Consider the following 18,954-nt stretch of genomic DNA (forward strand, 5'->3'; position numbering starts at 1 on the left):
AGTGTGTCAATTGCACTCCCCTGCTTTACTGTCTCTTTGACTGGGGAAAAAAGACTAGTCTGGTGGGACCAGTTTTTCGTGCTTATCTGTAGCTTAAATATATTTGGTATTTTTTGTTCCCTCACCTGTAAAATGCTGAGCTACCTCAGGCCACTTCGAGCTCTGGGAGCTAGCCGCTGGGCTAGGCAGGTCATTGTCAGGAAGAAGTTGGCTCCTGAGGCTGCTGGGGTTGAGGTGAGACACTGAGCCCACAGCTTTGCCTTGCAGAGAGGGCTGGGTGGGGACCACTTTCCAAGAGAGGCAGGCAGGGGCGTGTGGACCCAGGCAGTCAGGAAGGGAGCAAGACCAGCAGCTTGGATTCCTGGATGCTCTCTGCCCTCCTCCCCCAGCCTGGCCACCCCCACAAGAACCAGACTGTGTGTATGTGGATCCTAGAATGTGAGGAATGTGCCACAGCCTGATAGGCATGAAGCAAGCTGCAGAGAGGCAGGGAGGAGCACTGCTGCCCAGGCAGAGGCCTGACAGTGTAAGGACTATCAGGCCTCCAGGCTGGGCGGCCCCTCCCATCCTGCCTTGGCCTCCTGCTGCAGCTGGGATATCAAAGGCTGCATTGTACATTGAGCAGCTTTGGTCCTTCGTGTGCCAGGGAGGAGGCGGAAGGAGGGACACCGAGGGGAGCTGGTTCCCTCCCAGCGCTCTTCTGGCTGGTGTTCCCAGGGGCCTCGGCCCAGGGAGGATGGTGCACACATGGGTGGCTGCTTCTGCATCCCCGGGGAGCGTAGCCTGTCTTGGGGCCCAGGTGAGTTGTTTTTGCGGGGTGGGGGTTGAGGAAGCAGAGGACTGGCCTATGGCTTGGCCCAGGTGATTGACCCAGCAGAGGCTAGGAGACCTGCCGAGTCACAGAAGCTGTTCTTCCAGAGACAGGGAGATGGTGTGTCTCCTGGCAGTCTTCTCCTCACTACTTCAGTATTTGTCATTCCAGATTCATGAAAAGAGCAAAGCTGGGAAGCATCTACTTTTCCTGAAGAAAGAGGCTTTGAGCTCATTTGGCCCAGGAGGAGCACGAGCTGCTCTTGGCTGCCACTCCCGGGGTGTGACTAAGCCCTTCCTTCCTTTCCTCCCAAGATTCCCTTAGACAGGAAGAAAGTTCAGGCAGTGAGTTCCTCTGTGGCCCATGGATGGTCATAAATTTGGCTTCAGTCACTCAACACTATTTTGGTCAGGGTTGCTGTTTCTGGAGAAAAACAGGCAGTTTCCTGCCTCCCACCTGCTCTAACTTAAATGTTCTGAATACATCAAGTTAAGGTGGTCATCTTTGCTTAAAGTTGTAAAATCACACAAGGCTGGCACCAGGTGACCAGACTTCCTGGTGTGTCTAACTCTGGCGTCCTCTCAGGATGCAGTCAGGGCTACAACTGACAGCTCTGGGCACCCTAGGATGGTGGGTCACACCAGTGCAAGCTCCATGCTTCTTCTCAAGAGAAGAACAATGAGTGGGCCCCTTGGTCTCTCCCAGGGTGTTTATCAAGATAAGCAGTTGCTTGGGAGTGTGTATGTTACAGGGAGAGGATGTGTTGGGGGAGGGCTTGCTCAAGAGATGGAGAAAAGTATGAGACTCCCAGAGGTGGTTCCCGGCCTTTGTGAGCTTATACAGCGGCATCCGGGAGCATTGCCATGGCTCCTGAGAGAGGAGTCAAGGAGAACCCCTTGTTCAGGGCTCTCATTTCTCTGATGGACAACTTCGTCTTTCCCTGCAGTCTCATGATGTGGGCTTGTAGAAGGCACCCGAGGTCCTGGAGCAGCCATGCTTCCCAAGTCTCCACTTAGGTGCCTTGGCACCTGCAGCTTGGGCCACCTCTGCCTAGGCAGGTGACCCTGTGTTTAACCACTAGTCTTTGAGGCTAGAGTATCTGGGTTTTACTTTTGTTTTTCTACTTGCCTCAAGTAATTTATCTACTCTACGTTTTCATTTCCTCATCAGTAGATTTTATGAAATAATTATGCCTTCCTCATGGTTGGGATTAAGTCTACATGTAATTCACTGAAAACAGCCTGGCACATTGTTAATTGAGTACAAAGTATAGCAGCTATTATTATTTACATTTCTAGGATGCTCACATATAACTGTCTCTCTCCAGGTCATCCCTAAAAGTCAGGGCATAATCTGCTGTGTAGAGGTGTGGAGGGGCTCTGCTCCTGCTCGCTCACCTCTGATTCCTGTCTCTGCTGCTGTTTGACAGCCCGGAGCTTCCTGTGCAAGAGAGTTCTGCAGACCGAGTTCATGTAAAGCATAGCTCTGCTATCCAAAACAGGCACTGAGTGCTGAAGAAGGCATCCCAGAAATTCCTATGGCACTGTCATTCACATGTTTAGATCTTTCACCTATTTTTTGTTTTTGAAAACTTTTGGTGGGCAGCCTAGAGTCACAGTTTCACCAAGACTCAGCCCACCATTTCTTTCTGCCAGGGCTTTTCACACAGTCTTTCCATATTCTCCTATTCATCAGAACCTTTCCCTAGGGTGGCTGGTACAGGAGCTGTAGGCCTGGGGCTAGGTGATGTAAATATTCCTGTTCTAGATGCCCCTGTTTACCCAGAGAACTGGAACAAAGGTTGAGAGACATCTGGAGCTGTTACTGACCTGAAGGTCTTTGACGCAATCATGACAGAAGCTGACAGGTGGTCTGACTTTTAACCTAGACAAGGTTTATGGGGAAGACAACATAGCAGAGGCGCTCCATTGGGCAGGGAGGGCTTTGAGTTTTATGAGTCAGGTTCTGTTTCTGTTCTGTCTCAGAGTGACTTGATGATATATGACCTTGAGCAAGTCTCTTCTATTTGGTTTTCCTGGCTTTAAACTGGGTATAATGGTGGTATCAATCAAGTGGAACTTTGGTGGGAGTGTGGGGAGGGATGACTGATTAAATTGTATAATGCACTGTTTTATTGTTAGCTAATGCAGACCACTCCCATATCCTTTCTTCCCAGTTCCTGACTCCCCTGGAGGAATCTGTGCTCATGTTGTTTTGGCTGCTTTGGCCTTGTGTCTGTTTTCGTGGGAGTTAACAGTGAGGAGAAAACAGTGAGTTCTCAGGGTTAAGGGAGGCAGGAAAGGAGAGGGCTGTTGATAGCACTAACCACTGGATGGCTGCCCAACTGACCTGCTGGGGGACGGGGAGGATGCAGTAACGGATGTTGGCCCTGACTAACCCTTCCCCCTTGCATGCTGCACACTCACATGTGGCCCCTGCCTGTGGCATCTGTTACCGGTGATGTTCCTCATTTGCTCACAGCAATCTCCCAGTTGCATACGGTGAGTAGCTGGCTTTTTGGTCAATTGCCATCCTCTCTGACTTTCCCAACCCTCTGTGTTTCTTGTCATTATTTAATAATATTGTGATTACTCACCATGGATCACAGGGAACATCATTCCAAAGTTCATTTGTGTAACAATAAATTTCTATCGCTTCTCCCTCATCTTCGAAACATTTTTGAAGAAATTTGGCAGAGTTTCACTGTTTCTAAAAGTTATTTTTGGAGGGGAGAGAGCAAGAACACGTGTGTGTGTGAGCTTCTGACTGCAAAAGTCTGCAACACCCAGGGTAGGCCATGCTGAATCTTGAAGCTGAAAGTCTGTCCAGGTCTCCCACAGGGGTGTCAGGGGCCCAAGCACTTGAGCCATCACCTGCTGCCTCCCAGAGTGCACAATTAGCAGGAAGCTGGAATTGGGATTGGAGCCAGGGATATGTGAAGCAGGTGTTTTAGCAACATCTTAACCATTCTGCCCACCACTGCAGATTTACGTCATTAAATTGAAAATACAAAAGAGAGATTTGCTTTATATAGATCACTGATGTTTATAATCTTCATTTCAATTTTTTTTGGAAAATATGAAAATAATTAGTATAACAATAGGGCATGGATGTGGGCAATAGTGAATGTTGGCAATTATAACATTTCACTTTTGAGTTTTAAAGGATTCATGACACATTTGGAGCATATCAACAATAGATAACATCAGAATAATAAGCCCACCAGTCTTATCCTTTTCTCTCTCCACAAAGTTAATCATAGTCATGAATTCAGTGGTTTTATACTTCTACATATTCATTAACCCTCAAGTACTATGATGAATTCTTTTGCAGATTTTAAGAACTTAAACAAAATAATATCACTATGTAACTTACTTTTGTTCCACTTAGTATATTATCTGGGCTTTATGTATACAGATAGGTATAGCTGTAGTTCTAATTTGATATTTGTCACAGCAAGGAGAATGTGGGTTTACAGCGCAAAAACTGCTGATAATATGCTTGTTGGGTCAAAGGAGAATAAAATATGTGGGTTGGAGCAGAAAAACATGTTAGAGTAATGTTCACTATTTAGTTTTCTTGTTAAGGTTAAGAAGAGGGTGATGGGTGAACAGGAACACAAAAGTTTATGGTAGGGAGAGGATTCTCATTTCCAGGAAGTTATGCATGAGGTTTACTGGTCAGAGACTTTGGACCTTACAGTTCTGAAGTCTGGTCAGTTTAATGGACACAGCAAGATCTGAGCCCAGTGATTTAGGGGAACCTGTGACTTTTTGTTAACTTTCTCTGTGAGCTTGTGTGGTTGCTTCTAAACAGTAGAAATGACCTCTTAATTCACTGCAACACTCAGTTTTTGTTACTGTCCCTTCCCCATGGTCATCCCTCTAAATCAATATGCTGAACAGTTTTATTTGCTTATGTTAAAATACAGAGTGATTAAGTCAAAGCCCAGCTTAAGTCTTCAAATTCCTTCATGTTGAAATGTAATTCCATGTATAAAAACTGTAAACTGTAAATTTCTTTTGCAACTGTCATATGTTCTTCTTTTACAAAACCCTAATTTTATACTTTATTTCTTGTTTTTTATTTAAAGGTTTATTTATTTGAAAAGCAAAATGACAGAGAGGGGGAGAAACAAAGAAAAATCTTGAATCTATTGGTTCTCTCCCCAGATGTTCTCAACCCCTGGGGCTGGCCAGGCTGAAGACAGGGTCAAGAACTCCATTTGGGTTTCTCATATAGATGGCAGAGATGCAAACACTTGGGCCATCTTCTGCTATCTTTCTGGTTACGTTAACAGAAGCTGTATCAGGAGTGGAAAAACCAGGACTCGAACCCGTCCTCTGATCTAATGTGGCAGTTTAGCATACACTGCCACAACGCTCGTCCCTCCTTACTGTTTTCTCAGGGAGCTGCCTTTTTACCTCATGGGTCTGAAAGCCTCAGGTGAAGTGGCTTGAAAATTCTCGGAATGTAGGGGACAGAAATATCTAAGCTGTTAATTAAAAATCTATATCTCTAAGATTCTATTGCTAGATAATCAGAGGCAACATAGGTAGGGAAAGGCTCCCAGAATATTCTTAAAATCACCGTTTTACTAAATTTGTACTTCATATATAATTGTGTATAAAAATGTGTGGACTCTATGGTGAACCTTTATAGGGTAAATATTCCCACCTATGTTGTGCAGGCATAGCTGCGGGTGCGAGAGAGGCAATACCAGACAAGTCTAACATGCATTAAGGAGTCTTCATTAACCAAGCTTGGCAATGGCAGGGCCTACTAGAAATTAGCAAATGACAAGTCCATGTGCAATCCAGTCTGAATTGAAACCTTGAGAGGAACAAATGGTCATTACTGTGAAACCCATCTGTTAAACTGAAGACCTATGTCCCAGCTTCCCCAGCAATATAAATTATCCCAAGACACCTGTAGTGAACAACCTGGATACACCTACAAAGTTACAGACATTTACTTTTTCCTGGCTTCTCTGTCCACATTTCATTACTGCTAGACCTCACCTCTCCTAGAACTCTTAGAAATACAAAGCATCTTAGCATTCACATCTTCACTAACTCACCTGAACAGCAGGTAAGGAATATAGACATACGGGGCCATGTTTAGGAGCTACCTGTATTCAGAGTCTGTCCGCAGGAAGCCAATGAGCAAGCAGGGACTTGGGGGGCAGGGAGGCAAGAGCTGGAGTGCAGGAAGGACAGAAGCATGCAACCAAGGGAGCCCCTTCCTCTCATGGGCCTTTATGGGGGCTTGGAAAGGGAGTGATTATGCAACAACACAATACTGCCCCCTCTCAGGTTTCAGGTGATGCTTCCAAGCATGTGATCCTGAACTAACTGCCTAAGACCACAACAGTATAAATATATTCTTTTAAATTGCTTTTCGGTTTTCATCACTGACTGTGATTTACTGGTCTGTTCTAGGGCAGATGGACATTTGAGTTGTTACTAGACGTATTAGTTCTGTTTTCTGTTATTGTAACGAAATACCTTAGACTGGATACTTGATAAACAAAAGTGATTTCTTTTGCCAGAGCTCTGGGGGTTCAAGGGCATGGTACCAGGACTGGTTTGCCTCTTGTGGAAGGGTTGGCACCATGGCAGGAGGTGAGAGAGAGACAGGTTCAGGAGGCAAGATGGGAAGCCTGACGATTGACTCATTAGAAAAACTTATTTTCGTGAGAACAACATCAGTTCTTTCTGAGAGTAGCATGCGGTGATCTAGTTGCTTCCCATGAGAGCTCACGTTATAAAGGTTCCCTTTCTTAATGTTGCCACAATAAGAATGAAGCTTTGGGCATGCGAATCTTTGTGGGATGCTTTCAAACCATATCCAAACCTGGCTGTTAGGAACAGCGCTGGTCTGAATATTTTAGTGAGCATATGTATGTATTCTTTTCATGTGTGCATAATTTGAGCTTGAATTGACTATGTTTCCAAAGAAAATGTCCAAAGTTTATTCTCACATTTACAGTGTATGGGAGTTCCAGTTGCTGTGTATTCTCACACTTGCCTTTATTTGTCTTTTTCATGTGGCCACTCTGTTCCCTCATAGCTTTATTTCTTGTTTCTGATGCATTTAAGTAAATTTTCAATATTTGTTGGTGGTTTGAATGCCATCTTTGCTGAAGCACCTGTTAAAAATTTTTTGTTTAATTATTCTAGTGAGTTGCTCACTTATGACTTAAAAATTTTTGGCATTCTTTATGGGTTCCAGGTTTATGTTTTTTGATGACTGTATCTTTTGTCAATATTTTCTTCTATTCTGCCACTTTGTTCTCACTCATTTAGTTGCATTTTTTGATTAACAGAAGCTCCTAATTTAAATGTATTGCATTTTTTCATTATTTCTTCTAAGGATAGCACATTTCTATTCTGTTCAGGAAATCACTGGCAATTTTAAGATATGCAGATTTTCTACAAGTTTGTTTTGCATAAGCATCTTTCTAAAAGGGATATATTTAAATAATTCCTATTTAGGCAGGCCACAGATCATACTTAGCAAAACTACAGTTTTCTGCTAAAAATTTCATGCATTCTTTAGAAACTGTGTACTGTCCCTTCCAAGCAAGGCTTACTGTCATTGTTTAGGCCATTGTCTCTTTCCATGGAGTTCCACAACGGGAACACACTCTCTGACTTGTTGGGGCAAGTATTACTGAGTGACTAGAATGGGTGGTGAACAGAGTGGCCAGAGAACAAATGCTCCATAGAGGAATTGCAACCACTCAACATTAGCAGAGTTTTGGCATTAAAAATCAGGGCTCTGGACTACAGCGCAAACCCAAGCATTTTAATTATGTATTCTGATTTTTAGATGATGTCAAGCAATTCAAAGTAAAAAGTTCACTGAGTGGGGAAGGCAGAGGAAGACAAAGAGGAGCCTGTGGTCTGATTCCTAGAGTGGGTAAGCAGGCTGCCAGTCCAGGTGTGGCTCTAGGACCAGTAGCACAGTCACATCAGAAGCTCAGCTTTCAGGAGCCAAAGCACAATCTGCAGTTTATCAGCATACCCAGGTGGTTTCAGACACACAATAATATTTTAAATGCACCAATCTCAGTGTGTGGTTCTCAATCCTGGCTTGAAGTAGAATCATTGAGGCATGAAAGAAAATACCCACAGCTGCACTACAAACCACAGTATCAGGACCTCTTGGCATTTGTATTTTAAAAAAAGCAATCATGTGATTCATATAACCAACTGGGGTTCTGAAACTCAAATTTAGGTCAATTCTTCCCTTGTAGGTAGGGAAAGTGAAATCTCAAGAGGTGGGCAGAGAAAATGTTCTTCCCAAAGCCATCTAGTTAATATACACGAAAACCTGACTCCTGCTCATTCTTGTATCTCATGATATCTCATGATGTTTCAAACCTGGGCTTTTTTGCTTCAGTTGCTTTTGGTTCCTTGAGGGGGCTGAGCTTTAAACTGATCTTGTTCAACTCCAGCTCATTACTGCCAGCGTTCCAGCTAAGCTGCTTGGCTTCCAGCACTGAACAGCTAACAAGATTTAGTGGGTGAAGAGCTGTGAGTTGATGGACACACGTTCAAGATGAAATTCATTTCATTCTCTCTGCACATTATTCACAGTGCTAACTGCTCCCAAGTTGAAGGGCTTTCTCTTGGGCGCCAAATTTCTACCTGCGTGAGCATACAATGGAGCCAAGGACTCTTGGCAGTAATGTGATGATTTAAGTCCAGCACTGGCCAGCAGAGATTGTGGATGCCCATCTTTGTTGCACCCCTGGGCTGTGTCATTAGAAGCAAAGATTCCCAAATGCAAAACCCACCAAGGTCTTGTTGACTCTGAATGTTTATTTTGTAAGAACCTGAGAGGATTAAATAGGTAACTCACAAGTGTTGATTGAGCCAGGATTCCTATCCCTTCCTTCCAGGAGCAGGTAATGCTTATACCGTTCTAACTGCCTGTTATTGTTCTTGAGTAGTTTCATGGTCAGAAAAACAATCCAGCAGCTGATATTAATGTGCTTAAGACAGGGGTTCCCTTGCTATGTCTGGAGGATACCCTAGAGGAGGCCCACAAGTATAGCAGTGCTTGAAAAATTGTCCCCTGTGCTGTCCCATATCTACTTCCTGCTTCATAGCTGCACATGGTTCTCTTTCCAACTTTCTATCATCCAAATCAGTTCCTTCTAGCCCTCATCAATGTCATGCTCTTATTCTCATTTTCAGTCCATTTTGGCTGAAAAGACAGGAACTTTGTGTAGAATTTGGAAGAGAGAGGTCTCAGGATCCTTCTGCGTAGGACAAGCATACCGGGCTGTCTACACGGCCATTACCAGCATGCCCCAGTTGCCTGGCCATGTATGCCACTTTCCCTCATTTCACTCTAATCCATCTGTTCTCCAGTCTTTATCTTAGGGTAGTCAGATACAGGATAATCCATATAGACTCACTGTAAGTGTTGACCACCTTCAATGTGCTAATCCTTGGGACTTGGTGTGCCCTATGAATGGGCCTCGGCTTCTTTAATGAAAAGGAGACACCCAAGGCATCTGTGACATTGAGATAGTGTGTATGGCAGTTTTCTGATAACAACTGGGTACAAAATAATTATAAAGCAATAGTGATAACAGAAGTCTTCTTTGCCATGAGTCTTGGGAAGCAAAAAATGCCACTTTCTTATATCCTGTTTACATTTTTTCAAATGCTCTTTCATGGGATCTTTTCCAGGCAAAGAAGCTCCGTCCAGGGATCCAACCATATCAAGTGAGGATATCAGCCCATCTGAATACAAGGAAAGATGTTTCCTGTCACAGAACATGACTCCAGGTATTTGAATCCCAAGGAGATGTGCTATGTTTAAAACAGAAAATCTGGGGGCAGCTGATGGATGGCATGATGTCTGTGACGTAGTAGCAGGGTCCCTTTTTGAGGGAACTATCATGGGCTAGGTGATCTTCACATGTTCTTACCTTTAGGTAGAGTCATCCAAGCATCCACTTAGCAGGTGGGAAACAGAAGTGATTTCACTGCCCTTCTGTCATTACATGATGAGGAATAGGTACAAACTTGGTTCTTGTTTGTAACTGCTACACTCCACTATTCCTCCAAAAGCCCACCTTTCCTGGGATGTAAGCTGAAGGTTTGTGGAAAGGAGATCATGAATGCTTTAAGAATATAAATCATGTAAGAGACACTGAAGAAATATTAGAGCAGGATTTTCTTTTTTCCAGTTTCAAATTCTGTTAATTGCTTGGTTGATGATGAGAAAAACCTCACCCTTTGCTTCTTGCTGTTGTGTCAATCTGTTTCTCTGGGTGTCAACTTGGGTCATCCCCCAAAAAACCTTTAGTAACCATCTGTTGTTTCCTAATTGCAGTAGCGTCAGCGTTTTGCCTCATTAGTGCATGAAAACAAGTGAACAAAGAGTTTCTGTAGGTGAAACCAAATGGATTGCAGGCTGAACTTACCCACCTCTCAGTGTTTCCCACTGTACTGCAGTTTCCAAGAAGGTCAGCGAGTGAGAAGGCCAGGCTCCTTGGTGTGGAGGGAATCCATCAGATACATTATCATGATTACAAGCCGGCTTCTGCAAGGATTAAAATCCATCAATATACTTCAGACTGAACCTAAAAAAACTTGATTCATGACCCTTGCTGGGCACTAAACGGTCTTGCTGTGGGCCCAGAGGCTCTACTTTGAGTATCAGTCCTCCCTGACTGAGGTCTAAAAAAGAAATGTGCTTATTTAAATTTGGGTCCTCTGAGTTCCACATCAATGGTATTCAAATGCAAAGCAAGGGGCTGTCAATTGGCAGGGGCTATTCTGAAATTTCAGAGGGGACTTAGATCAGGCTTTTGGAAGGATGGGAGAAATGGAATAGGTAAGATAGCAATCACAGAATCAGTTGTTATCAAGTTCAATAGTTTTAATGGGGTGAGTGTCAGCAGTGAGCAGTAATTACTGGAGTACTGGGGGACGCGACAGGGCTATTGACGGATATATTCATTGAACATTTGATATGTGCCAGGCACTGAGCAAAATGTTTGATATGCAGAATCTCATTTAGTAAGTCACTTAAATCCCTGAGAGATATATACTATAGAAGCCATTGCGTTAATGGGAAAAGTCAAGTTTGGGAGAGCTGATGAATTGTTCATCAGGCAGTTATGAAGGGAGGAGACAAACCTTAAGCCCCAGTCTGTGTGACTCCTCCCTGGGTTTCACCTTCGCACTGAACAAGTACTGAAGCTTCCAGACAGTAGACTGGAGGAAGCTGCTCAAAGCGGAGGGTTTGGATGAGACTGGAACATGGCCCAGGAAGAAGGTGAGTGGAACAGCCAGCTACTTGAAGTTGACACCAAAGTCAAGTATTGTAGGCAACTTGGCCTGTAGTTACAGCTTTCTGAAGATTCCAGGTTAAAAATAGGCCCTTTAAAAAATATATTAACTTAAAAAAAGGTTTATTTCTTTTTATTGGAAAGGAAAATTTTCGGAGAGGAGAAACAGAAAGATCTTCCGTCCACTGGTTCATTCCCCAGGTGGCCACAATGGACAGACCGAGCCAATCCCAAGCCATGAGTCAGGAATTTCCTCTGGGACTGCCACGTGGGTACAGGGTTCCAAGGATTTAGGCCATCCTCCTTTGTCTTGCCAACCCACAGGCAGGGAGCTGGATGGGAAGTGGAGCAGCTGGTACATGAACCAGTGCCCATATGGGATCCTGGGGCATACAAGGTGAGGATTTAGCTACTAGGTTACTGTGCTAGGCTCCAAAATAGGCCTTTTAAAGGTGGGAGTTTAGGGCTGTCTTGTAGACCCAGGTGAGTATGAGAGCAGCTGTACAGAACTCCTTTGCAAGATCCAGGTAAGTTAGAAGGGAGATGATGCAGTCTTATGCCTTCCTGTTTATTGTGCTAGGTGATTATTCATGGGTTTGCTCATGGTCCAATGAAGGCACATTGCAAAGTGTGATCTGAAGATGAACCCTCTCAGTGTGCCCTTTCCTGCAGCTCCAGCCCAAAGTGCACCCTACTCTTTGGCTGCTTCATTACTTTTCCTCTCAACCCAGTTATGCATTTTCATGCAATTTTGCTCCATTGGAAATTATTGTGTTTGTGAAATTAGTTACTTTCAAAATAGAATATGAGTTCTGTGGGATCAGAGCCCATGCCTGTGTTATCCTCTGTGGTATTCTTCATACTTGGAACTCTTAGGATGCTCTCTGCAAGTGGTTGGTAAATAAAGTGGGTATTTTGAAGATACTACAGGTAGACTTTAATGCATTACCCTGACAAACATTAATAATTTCAATATCAGAAAGAAACTGGCTAAAGAAAAGGGATGTGTACATGTATAACACAGAAAATAGTCCATGTCTGTTACATAAGTCCATTTCCTTAGATGTGGATCAACAGTTTCCCAGATTCACATAGGAGCCCCTACACACCCTGACTGCCTTTATTTACCATCAACTCCTGGGATGGAAATCAGCAGAAATAAACAGTGGCAGGCCATCAACTCCTGGGATTCTAGAGCTCACCTCCAGAGCCTGCCTGGGCCTCAAGTATACTTTTTCCCTTAGATGGATAGCTTAAACATACACTCCAAATTGTTAAAACCACTGTAATCTGTAACTAATGAGGATATCAATTTAAACTTTACACAAAGAAAAACATTGCAGATTGATCTAATTCCCTCTTTCTTTTAATTGTGTTTCCAGCTTAATCTCTTTCTTACTGTTCTTTAGATCTGACACTCTCCTTCTGTGTGAAGAGCCGCTCCAGGAGGTGCGTGAATGCACCCCTGCAGGAAGCTGCCCGCAGGCGTCTCTGGGCACTGGAGATTGAGGACCAGGAGGTGCGTGCACTATTTAAGGTGAGTGCATGCTCAAGCTAATAATTATAATGATTTTAGTTTTAAATCTCTGGAACTTGGAAATATTAGCTGCCAATTTGTACAACTAAATCATTTCTTTAGTTTGAGTGTATTTGGTATGGGCAGGAGCTGGTTTTGATAAGAGTGTTGGCCTTTTGGGCTAAGGCTTGAGAAGGACAAGTGCACAGGCTGAAGCTGAGGGCTGGAGTCATTTGTACCTGAGATCCGCTGTGTGCTGTGCAACTTATTTGCACATTGCTCAACCTCTTGTGCCCAGTCCCCTAGAATATAAACCAGAGATAATGTAATTTTTCGTTAGGTCCACAATGTTATTGATTATACTTTGCACTAATACTTTATGTACCTCCAAGAAAGAAAACTAAAGCTACCAAGTAGGATGAAGTATTCCCCATCTTTTATTTCAGAAAAGGTTCAATGAAAAAAAAAGGAGCTTTTAGAATGAATTAAATGTGATAATTACGTACACTCTCTTCATTGGGTTATTGAGGAATTAAATAAGGTACTGCTGATACTGCTTTTGGTGGAGTATCTGGTTTGTTACATTCCATGCAAATCAATTTTTAAAAATTTTATTTTTATTGGAAAGGGAGATTTACAGAGAAGGAGAGACAAAGAGAAAAGCCTTCCATCCACTAGTTCACTCCCCAAGTGGCTGCAATGGCCAGAGCTGAACCAATCTGAAGCCAGGAGCCAGAGTCTTATTCTGGATCTCCAGTGTAGGTGCAGGATTCCAAGGTTTTAGATTGTCCTCAACTGCTTTCCCAGGCCACAAGCAGAGAGCTGAATGGGAAGTAGAGCAGCCAGGATACGAACTAGTGTCCTTATGGGATTCTGGCGCATGCAAGGTGAGGCCTTCAGCCACTAGACTACTATGCCAGGCCCCATGCAAATCAATTTTCACCAAGCACCTCTTAACCAGGTTATAGGATTCTGCATCCTCCAAGGATCCAGGGTCTTAGATGGCAGAACCCAAGAGTCTGATTTTGCTGATTATTGGAGCTTTTTTTGGTATTCTCTCCTCTTGTTACTCCTCTAAGATTCTCTCATGAGAGGACTCCAGACATTGGTCTTCATGGTGGGAAATGTCCTAGGGAAGAATCGTCTGACCATAACTGATTACCATCAATTATAGATGTGTGGGCAAGTAACAGAGGAAGATTTTGGGGAAAACCAGATCAGGGCAGTGATATGGCCTGTTTTGTTTTTCAAACATTTATGAACAAGAGACTTGCAGGCCTCCTTTAGTTCGGCTTGTGATCACATAAATAGTGACAATCTTTCTGCAGTCAGGAGGCTCATACAAAGCAGTTGGTCCATAGGTAAATTTGTGAACAGGACAATCTCTCATTCCAGGTTGACTCATTGCTCTCTTTATCCAGGACCTCTCTGCAAGGCTGGTCAGCATCCACTCCCAGAGGGCCCAGTTCCTCATCACCTTCAAGACCCTGGAGGAGATATGGAAGTTCTCTACCTACTTGAATTTAGGTATGACCCAGAACAGGTGGAAAGCCCACTTCATAATGTGCCTATCTGTAGGATTTGACATTTCATAATTGGTCCGGCTGTCATAATTTCAAGAGAGAGAGAGCCCTTTAGAGGATGGTTAACATTTGAAATATCACAAACTGACTGATGCTAAATCTAATGTAAATATTAATGATTATTACAATATTCTGTGAAGAAGTTTGTTTCTTTTTGTCTAGGAAGAGTTTTCTTTATTAGATAACTAATCAGTTGCGTTTGATAGTTTGGTCATTAATGAAATTCAAAGGACTGAGATAGAGTTGTGTTACTGCTTCATTTTTCTATCTGTCCATCCATCCATTTACATTTGAAAGGGAGAGGAAGAGGCTGTCCTAATTGCAGTTATTTGGCCGCCTTCAGAAGAGGCGTGGTGATCATGGGATCTTGCTTATTCTTTTCTGTGCTGAGCTAATGGCAGGAACCAGAAGTCTTATTGGCTTGACTTTCAGGCTACGTGTCCACATGCCTGGAGCATCTCCTCTTTGACCACAAATACTGGCTCAACTGCAGGTTGGTGGAGGATACAGAGCTTCAAGTGTCAGTAGATGACAAACACTTGAAAACAATGTACCTGGGCCTCCTGATGCAGGAAGGTGAGCATGGCATAAAGGTGGGATTGGGATCTTACCCAGATATTCACCCAGGTATTTACCAGTCTCTGAGTAATTTGGATACAAGGGAGGCACAACTTGTTCAAATATGAAAGTGTTCACAAATGAACCTACCTGTTAACCCCTGTTTGTACTCCAAACAATGACATCATGTGACTACTTCGATGGTCAACCTCATATATATATGTATATATATATATATATACACACACACACATACCACAAGATTTATTTTATTTTATTTCAAGGGCAGAGAGGGAGAGACCTTTTATGTTCGGATTCAGTTCCCAAATACCTGTGACAGCTGGGAGTAAGCCAGGTCAAAGCCTGAAAACTCTGAGCTCTGCATTTGGCTCAATTGGTTAAACCTCCCCTATGCAAGCACCAAGATCCCATATGGGCACCAATTTGTGAATTGGCTGCTTCACTTCCCATTCAGCTCCCTGCTTGTGGCCTCGGAAAGAAGTGGAGGATGACCCAAAGTCTTGGGATCCCGCACTCATGTGGAGAAGCTTGGAAAAGCTCCTGGCTACTGAGTTCAGATCAGCTCAGATCTGGCTGGTGTGATCATTTGGGGAGTGAACCAGTTGATGGGAGATCTTTCTCTTGGTAATCTGCCTTTCCAATCAAATAAATGATAAATCTTTTTTTAAAAAAAGACCTTTGAATTCAACCCAAATCTTCTACATGGAGGGCATGAGTCCAACTAATTATCCACTGCTGCTTCCCAAGGTGTGCAGTAGCAAGAAGCTGGGATCAGAAGCAGAGCCAGAACTCAAACCCAGGCACTCTGATATAGGACCAAGTGTCCCAACTGGGATCTGAACCATGGGACCAAACATATATCCCATGCTTAAGGAATTTTAAAAGGAGGCTCATGCCAGGACTCCATGTAGGCTGATGAACCCCCAGAAGTGGGGACTTATGCATTGGTTCCCATGTAATTCCAATGTGTATCAAAGACCAAGAAATGCTTTTCTAAATATGTGTTATAATTTGATTGTAAGTAAAATTGGAAGTTTTGCAAAACCTGCAATGTTTCCTAAAATTGGGCAAAGCGGTATTGAAGATAACCTTCCAATTTGATTATGAGCGCAAACCACATCCACATTACCACCTACCAGTGGAAAACTGAGGTGTGGCTAATGATAACATATTGAAAGAGTTAGATTTTTTGTGTGTAGTGCTTTGCAAAATGATTCTTTTGAAGATCACTAGGCATAAAGCATAAACAATAAAAGGATTTCATATTGAACTATTATAATAAAACTTATTTGGAAAAATTATATTCTACTAGATTACCCTAATTCATTCTTTTTTTTTTTTAAGATTTATTTATTTTTATTACCAAGTCAGATATACAGAGAGGAGGAAAGACAGAAAAGAAGATCTTCCGTCCGATGATTCATTCCCCAAGTGAGCGCAACGGCCGATGCTATGCCGGTCCAAAGCCAGGATCCAGGAACTTCTTCCAGGCATCCCACATGGGTGCAGGGTCCCAAGGCTTTGGGCCATCCTCAACTGCTTTCCCAGGCCACAAGCAGGGAGCTGGATGGGAAGTGGAGCTGCCGGGATTAGAACTGGTGCCCATATGGGATCCTGGCACGTTCAAGGCGAGGACTTTAGCTGCTAGGCCACACTGCTGGGCCCCCTAATTCATTCTTTGTTGGTGTAACTGATGTTTGGTTAAATACATTCTTGTGTTTCATCTCACTGACAAGGGAAAGCTCCAATTCAGCCTCATTCTCACAAATTACACAGGGTTATTGGTGTCTATTTTAAATAGATTCCCCTCTAGTACCTATTCTTCCTGGTACCAATTTTTCTGACATCCTAAGGGCATGTTGCAGTGCATCCATCCCCCTTGACTAGCTACTCCTAGGACAAGAAGTGCTTGGGCTTTGGCTTTGGATAGAAGTGTTATCTTGTGTGATAATCCCCTTTCACTTCCTGCTACTCCTTGGAAAAGCCTTTTGTTATTGTCTACAGGCCACTTCTTCTGCAGAGCCACGTGCTCTGTAGCTCAGCCACCTGAGAGTGAAGGGGAGTACTTGACACTTTGCAAGAATGAATTAATCTCTGTGAAGATGGCCGAAGGCGAGTCTGAATGGGAAGGCGTGTCCCAGTGGGAAGGCATGTCCTTGGTGACTGGTCAGCGGGGCCTGGTACCAGTGGCAGCCCTGGAGCCGTTGCCTCTCCCTTTCCACCAGTAAGTCGCCACCGCCTCCTGGGAGAAGGTCCTGGAGAGCGCGGAGCCTGTGCGGAAGAGTGGGCATATTTTCAGAGCAGGGTGTTAGAAAAAAAGCCAAATGTAGATGTCTTTATCTCCTCCTCCTATTGTTATTATTGTTATTATTATTATTAACAGTTAAACTTTGCTCAATTTGGTGCAATTAGAGACAGGTCTATATTTCTGAAATTCTTGTACCTTTGAAGAAACAGAACCCATTGCCTCCAGCACTGTTCTTCATAATACATGAGCTGGCACTTAATCACATGTAGTGACACCTCCTGGGGATTTGTACCATTAAGTTCAAAGCCCCAAACCTTCCTCGGGCTCTCCTGGGGTTGGATATTCTTTCTGAATAGTTTCCACCCTAAAGTTTGAGAATGCCTCCTGAAAGATATTAAAAAGTGAAGCATACAGAGAGACAATAAACATTACCCCAAGGCTGTAGACTCTGTGAGTGAGAAATAGGACATTGAGAATGTAAAGGAGTCATTTATTAGTCATTGAACCGATAAACTAACCACAGAACCAAAAACATTGCAAATCTGCTGAACTTTTGTGTTTTTTTTCACAGTGCCTAATATAAGGCAAGTTCTCCATAAACGTTTGTCATCAATTAGAGAAAGAACCACACTTAATCACCATTGCTATTACTGTAATGAATTTTTCATTGTTCAAAGCCTTTGAAATCTGTTTTACAAATTTCATTTTCCATTGGCAGATGGTTCCTAAAGAATTATCCAGGAAGCTGTGGCCTTTCCAGGAAGAGGGATTGGACAGGCTCCTATCAGATTGGTATGGCTGAGTGAAAAACATAGTATTGTTAGGAAGATAATTATATCCTGCCTCCTAATTTTTTCTGTAGGCTTAGAGTTAATTGATGTGAATTCCTGTCTCATTTTATTACTGTCTGTATTAAAGAAGCCAGTTAATATCTGAACAGGTTCGTTTTCTTGTCTGTAAAATGAGAGGGCTCAGTTGAAGTCTGAGACAAGAGGCCTGCTGGGGCAGGCAGGGTCCACAGATAAATGTAAAGAAGGGATGAGAGGTGTTAGTGAAAGGCAGGGTCCACAGGGACTTAAAGATATATGAGTGAAAAAAAAATCATGGCTCGGGCAAAATTAACCATTTTGTGAATCAAGTATGACTTACAGATTGCCTATTTTCAATCTATGGTCAAACCATTGCATTTTCCTGTAGAGTTTTGTTTTCAAAACCATTGCCTTTTCCTTTAGATTTAGGAAGAGTATGAATTCCTGGCATATAGTGGATATTCAGTAAATGTCTGTGAAATAAGTGATTGAATATGTACACATATGTAGATACATTACATACATTGTAGATAATTTGTACTTATTTGTGCATACACCCATATCTGTGCGTGTGCATGTGTTTATTGCATTCAGTTCAGTGTGTTCTAGATATCTAGTTACCTTCCTTTCCTCTTTATCCGTAGCGCTTCCCCCATGCCACTCTCTGTCACCTGCCCTGGCAACAAGTGTAATTATCTAAGTCTAAATAGCAGCTAAGAAAAAAGAGATAGAAGGAAGTAAACATTAAGCAAGAAGAAAGCATTAAGAAGAAAACATTAAGCAAGCAGTTTGAGCAGAGAAACTAGTGCAAACATGGAAATGGAAGCACACAAAGCCATAATCATAACCAGAGCAGTGTTGGTGGAAGAAGGGGTGACCAGAATTTTCTTCTAGGCTTCAGTTCTAGACTCAGTTTTCCATCAGTTAGCACCTCAAAAAGTCATGTATCCTCATTGGGCATCCACTTTCTCATTTCGGAAAAGGCTCCTGGGAACAAATGGACTTGACTGGATTTTGTCAGCTGAATAGCACAAAACTCATAAAAACATGTCATGACTAGAACCTAAATAGGCAACTTACCAAACTGGGT

At 43.0% G+C, this 18,954-nt stretch overlaps 1 protein-coding gene across 2 annotated transcripts in view; it reads left to right on the plus strand.

Annotated features, from left to right (window-relative positions):
* The first annotated feature begins 650 nt into the window (after window positions 1-650).
* Window positions 651-18,954, plus strand: part of SH3TC2 (SH3 domain and tetratricopeptide repeats 2) — a 52,362-nt gene continuing 34,058 nt past the window's right edge. Inside the window, exons 1-8 of one of the 2 annotated variants that reach the window (XM_040973047.1) lie at window positions 690-799; window positions 9,520-9,618; window positions 12,539-12,666; window positions 14,067-14,172; window positions 14,369-14,370; window positions 14,684-14,804; window positions 16,812-17,031; window positions 17,774-17,847. In XM_040973047.1, the coding sequence (XP_040828981.1) occupies window positions 748-799; window positions 9,520-9,618; window positions 12,539-12,666; window positions 14,067-14,172; window positions 14,369-14,370; window positions 14,684-14,804; window positions 16,812-17,031; window positions 17,774-17,847 (802 nt within the window). In that variant the 5' untranslated portion in view covers window positions 690-747. Of the gene's footprint in view, window positions 800-9,519; window positions 9,619-12,538; window positions 12,667-14,066; window positions 14,173-14,368; window positions 14,371-14,660; window positions 14,805-16,811; window positions 17,032-17,773; window positions 17,848-18,954 lie in introns of both variants that reach the window. The other variant, XM_040973037.1, reaches the window with a different exon arrangement.

The sequence above is a fragment of the Ochotona curzoniae genome, unplaced genomic scaffold (genome assembly GCF_017591425.1).
Source record: "Ochotona curzoniae isolate NIBS_2020 unplaced genomic scaffold, NIBS_Ocur_1.0 contig_1, whole genome shotgun sequence".
NCBI classification, from domain to species: Eukaryota; Metazoa; Chordata; class Mammalia; order Lagomorpha; family Ochotonidae; genus Ochotona; species Ochotona curzoniae.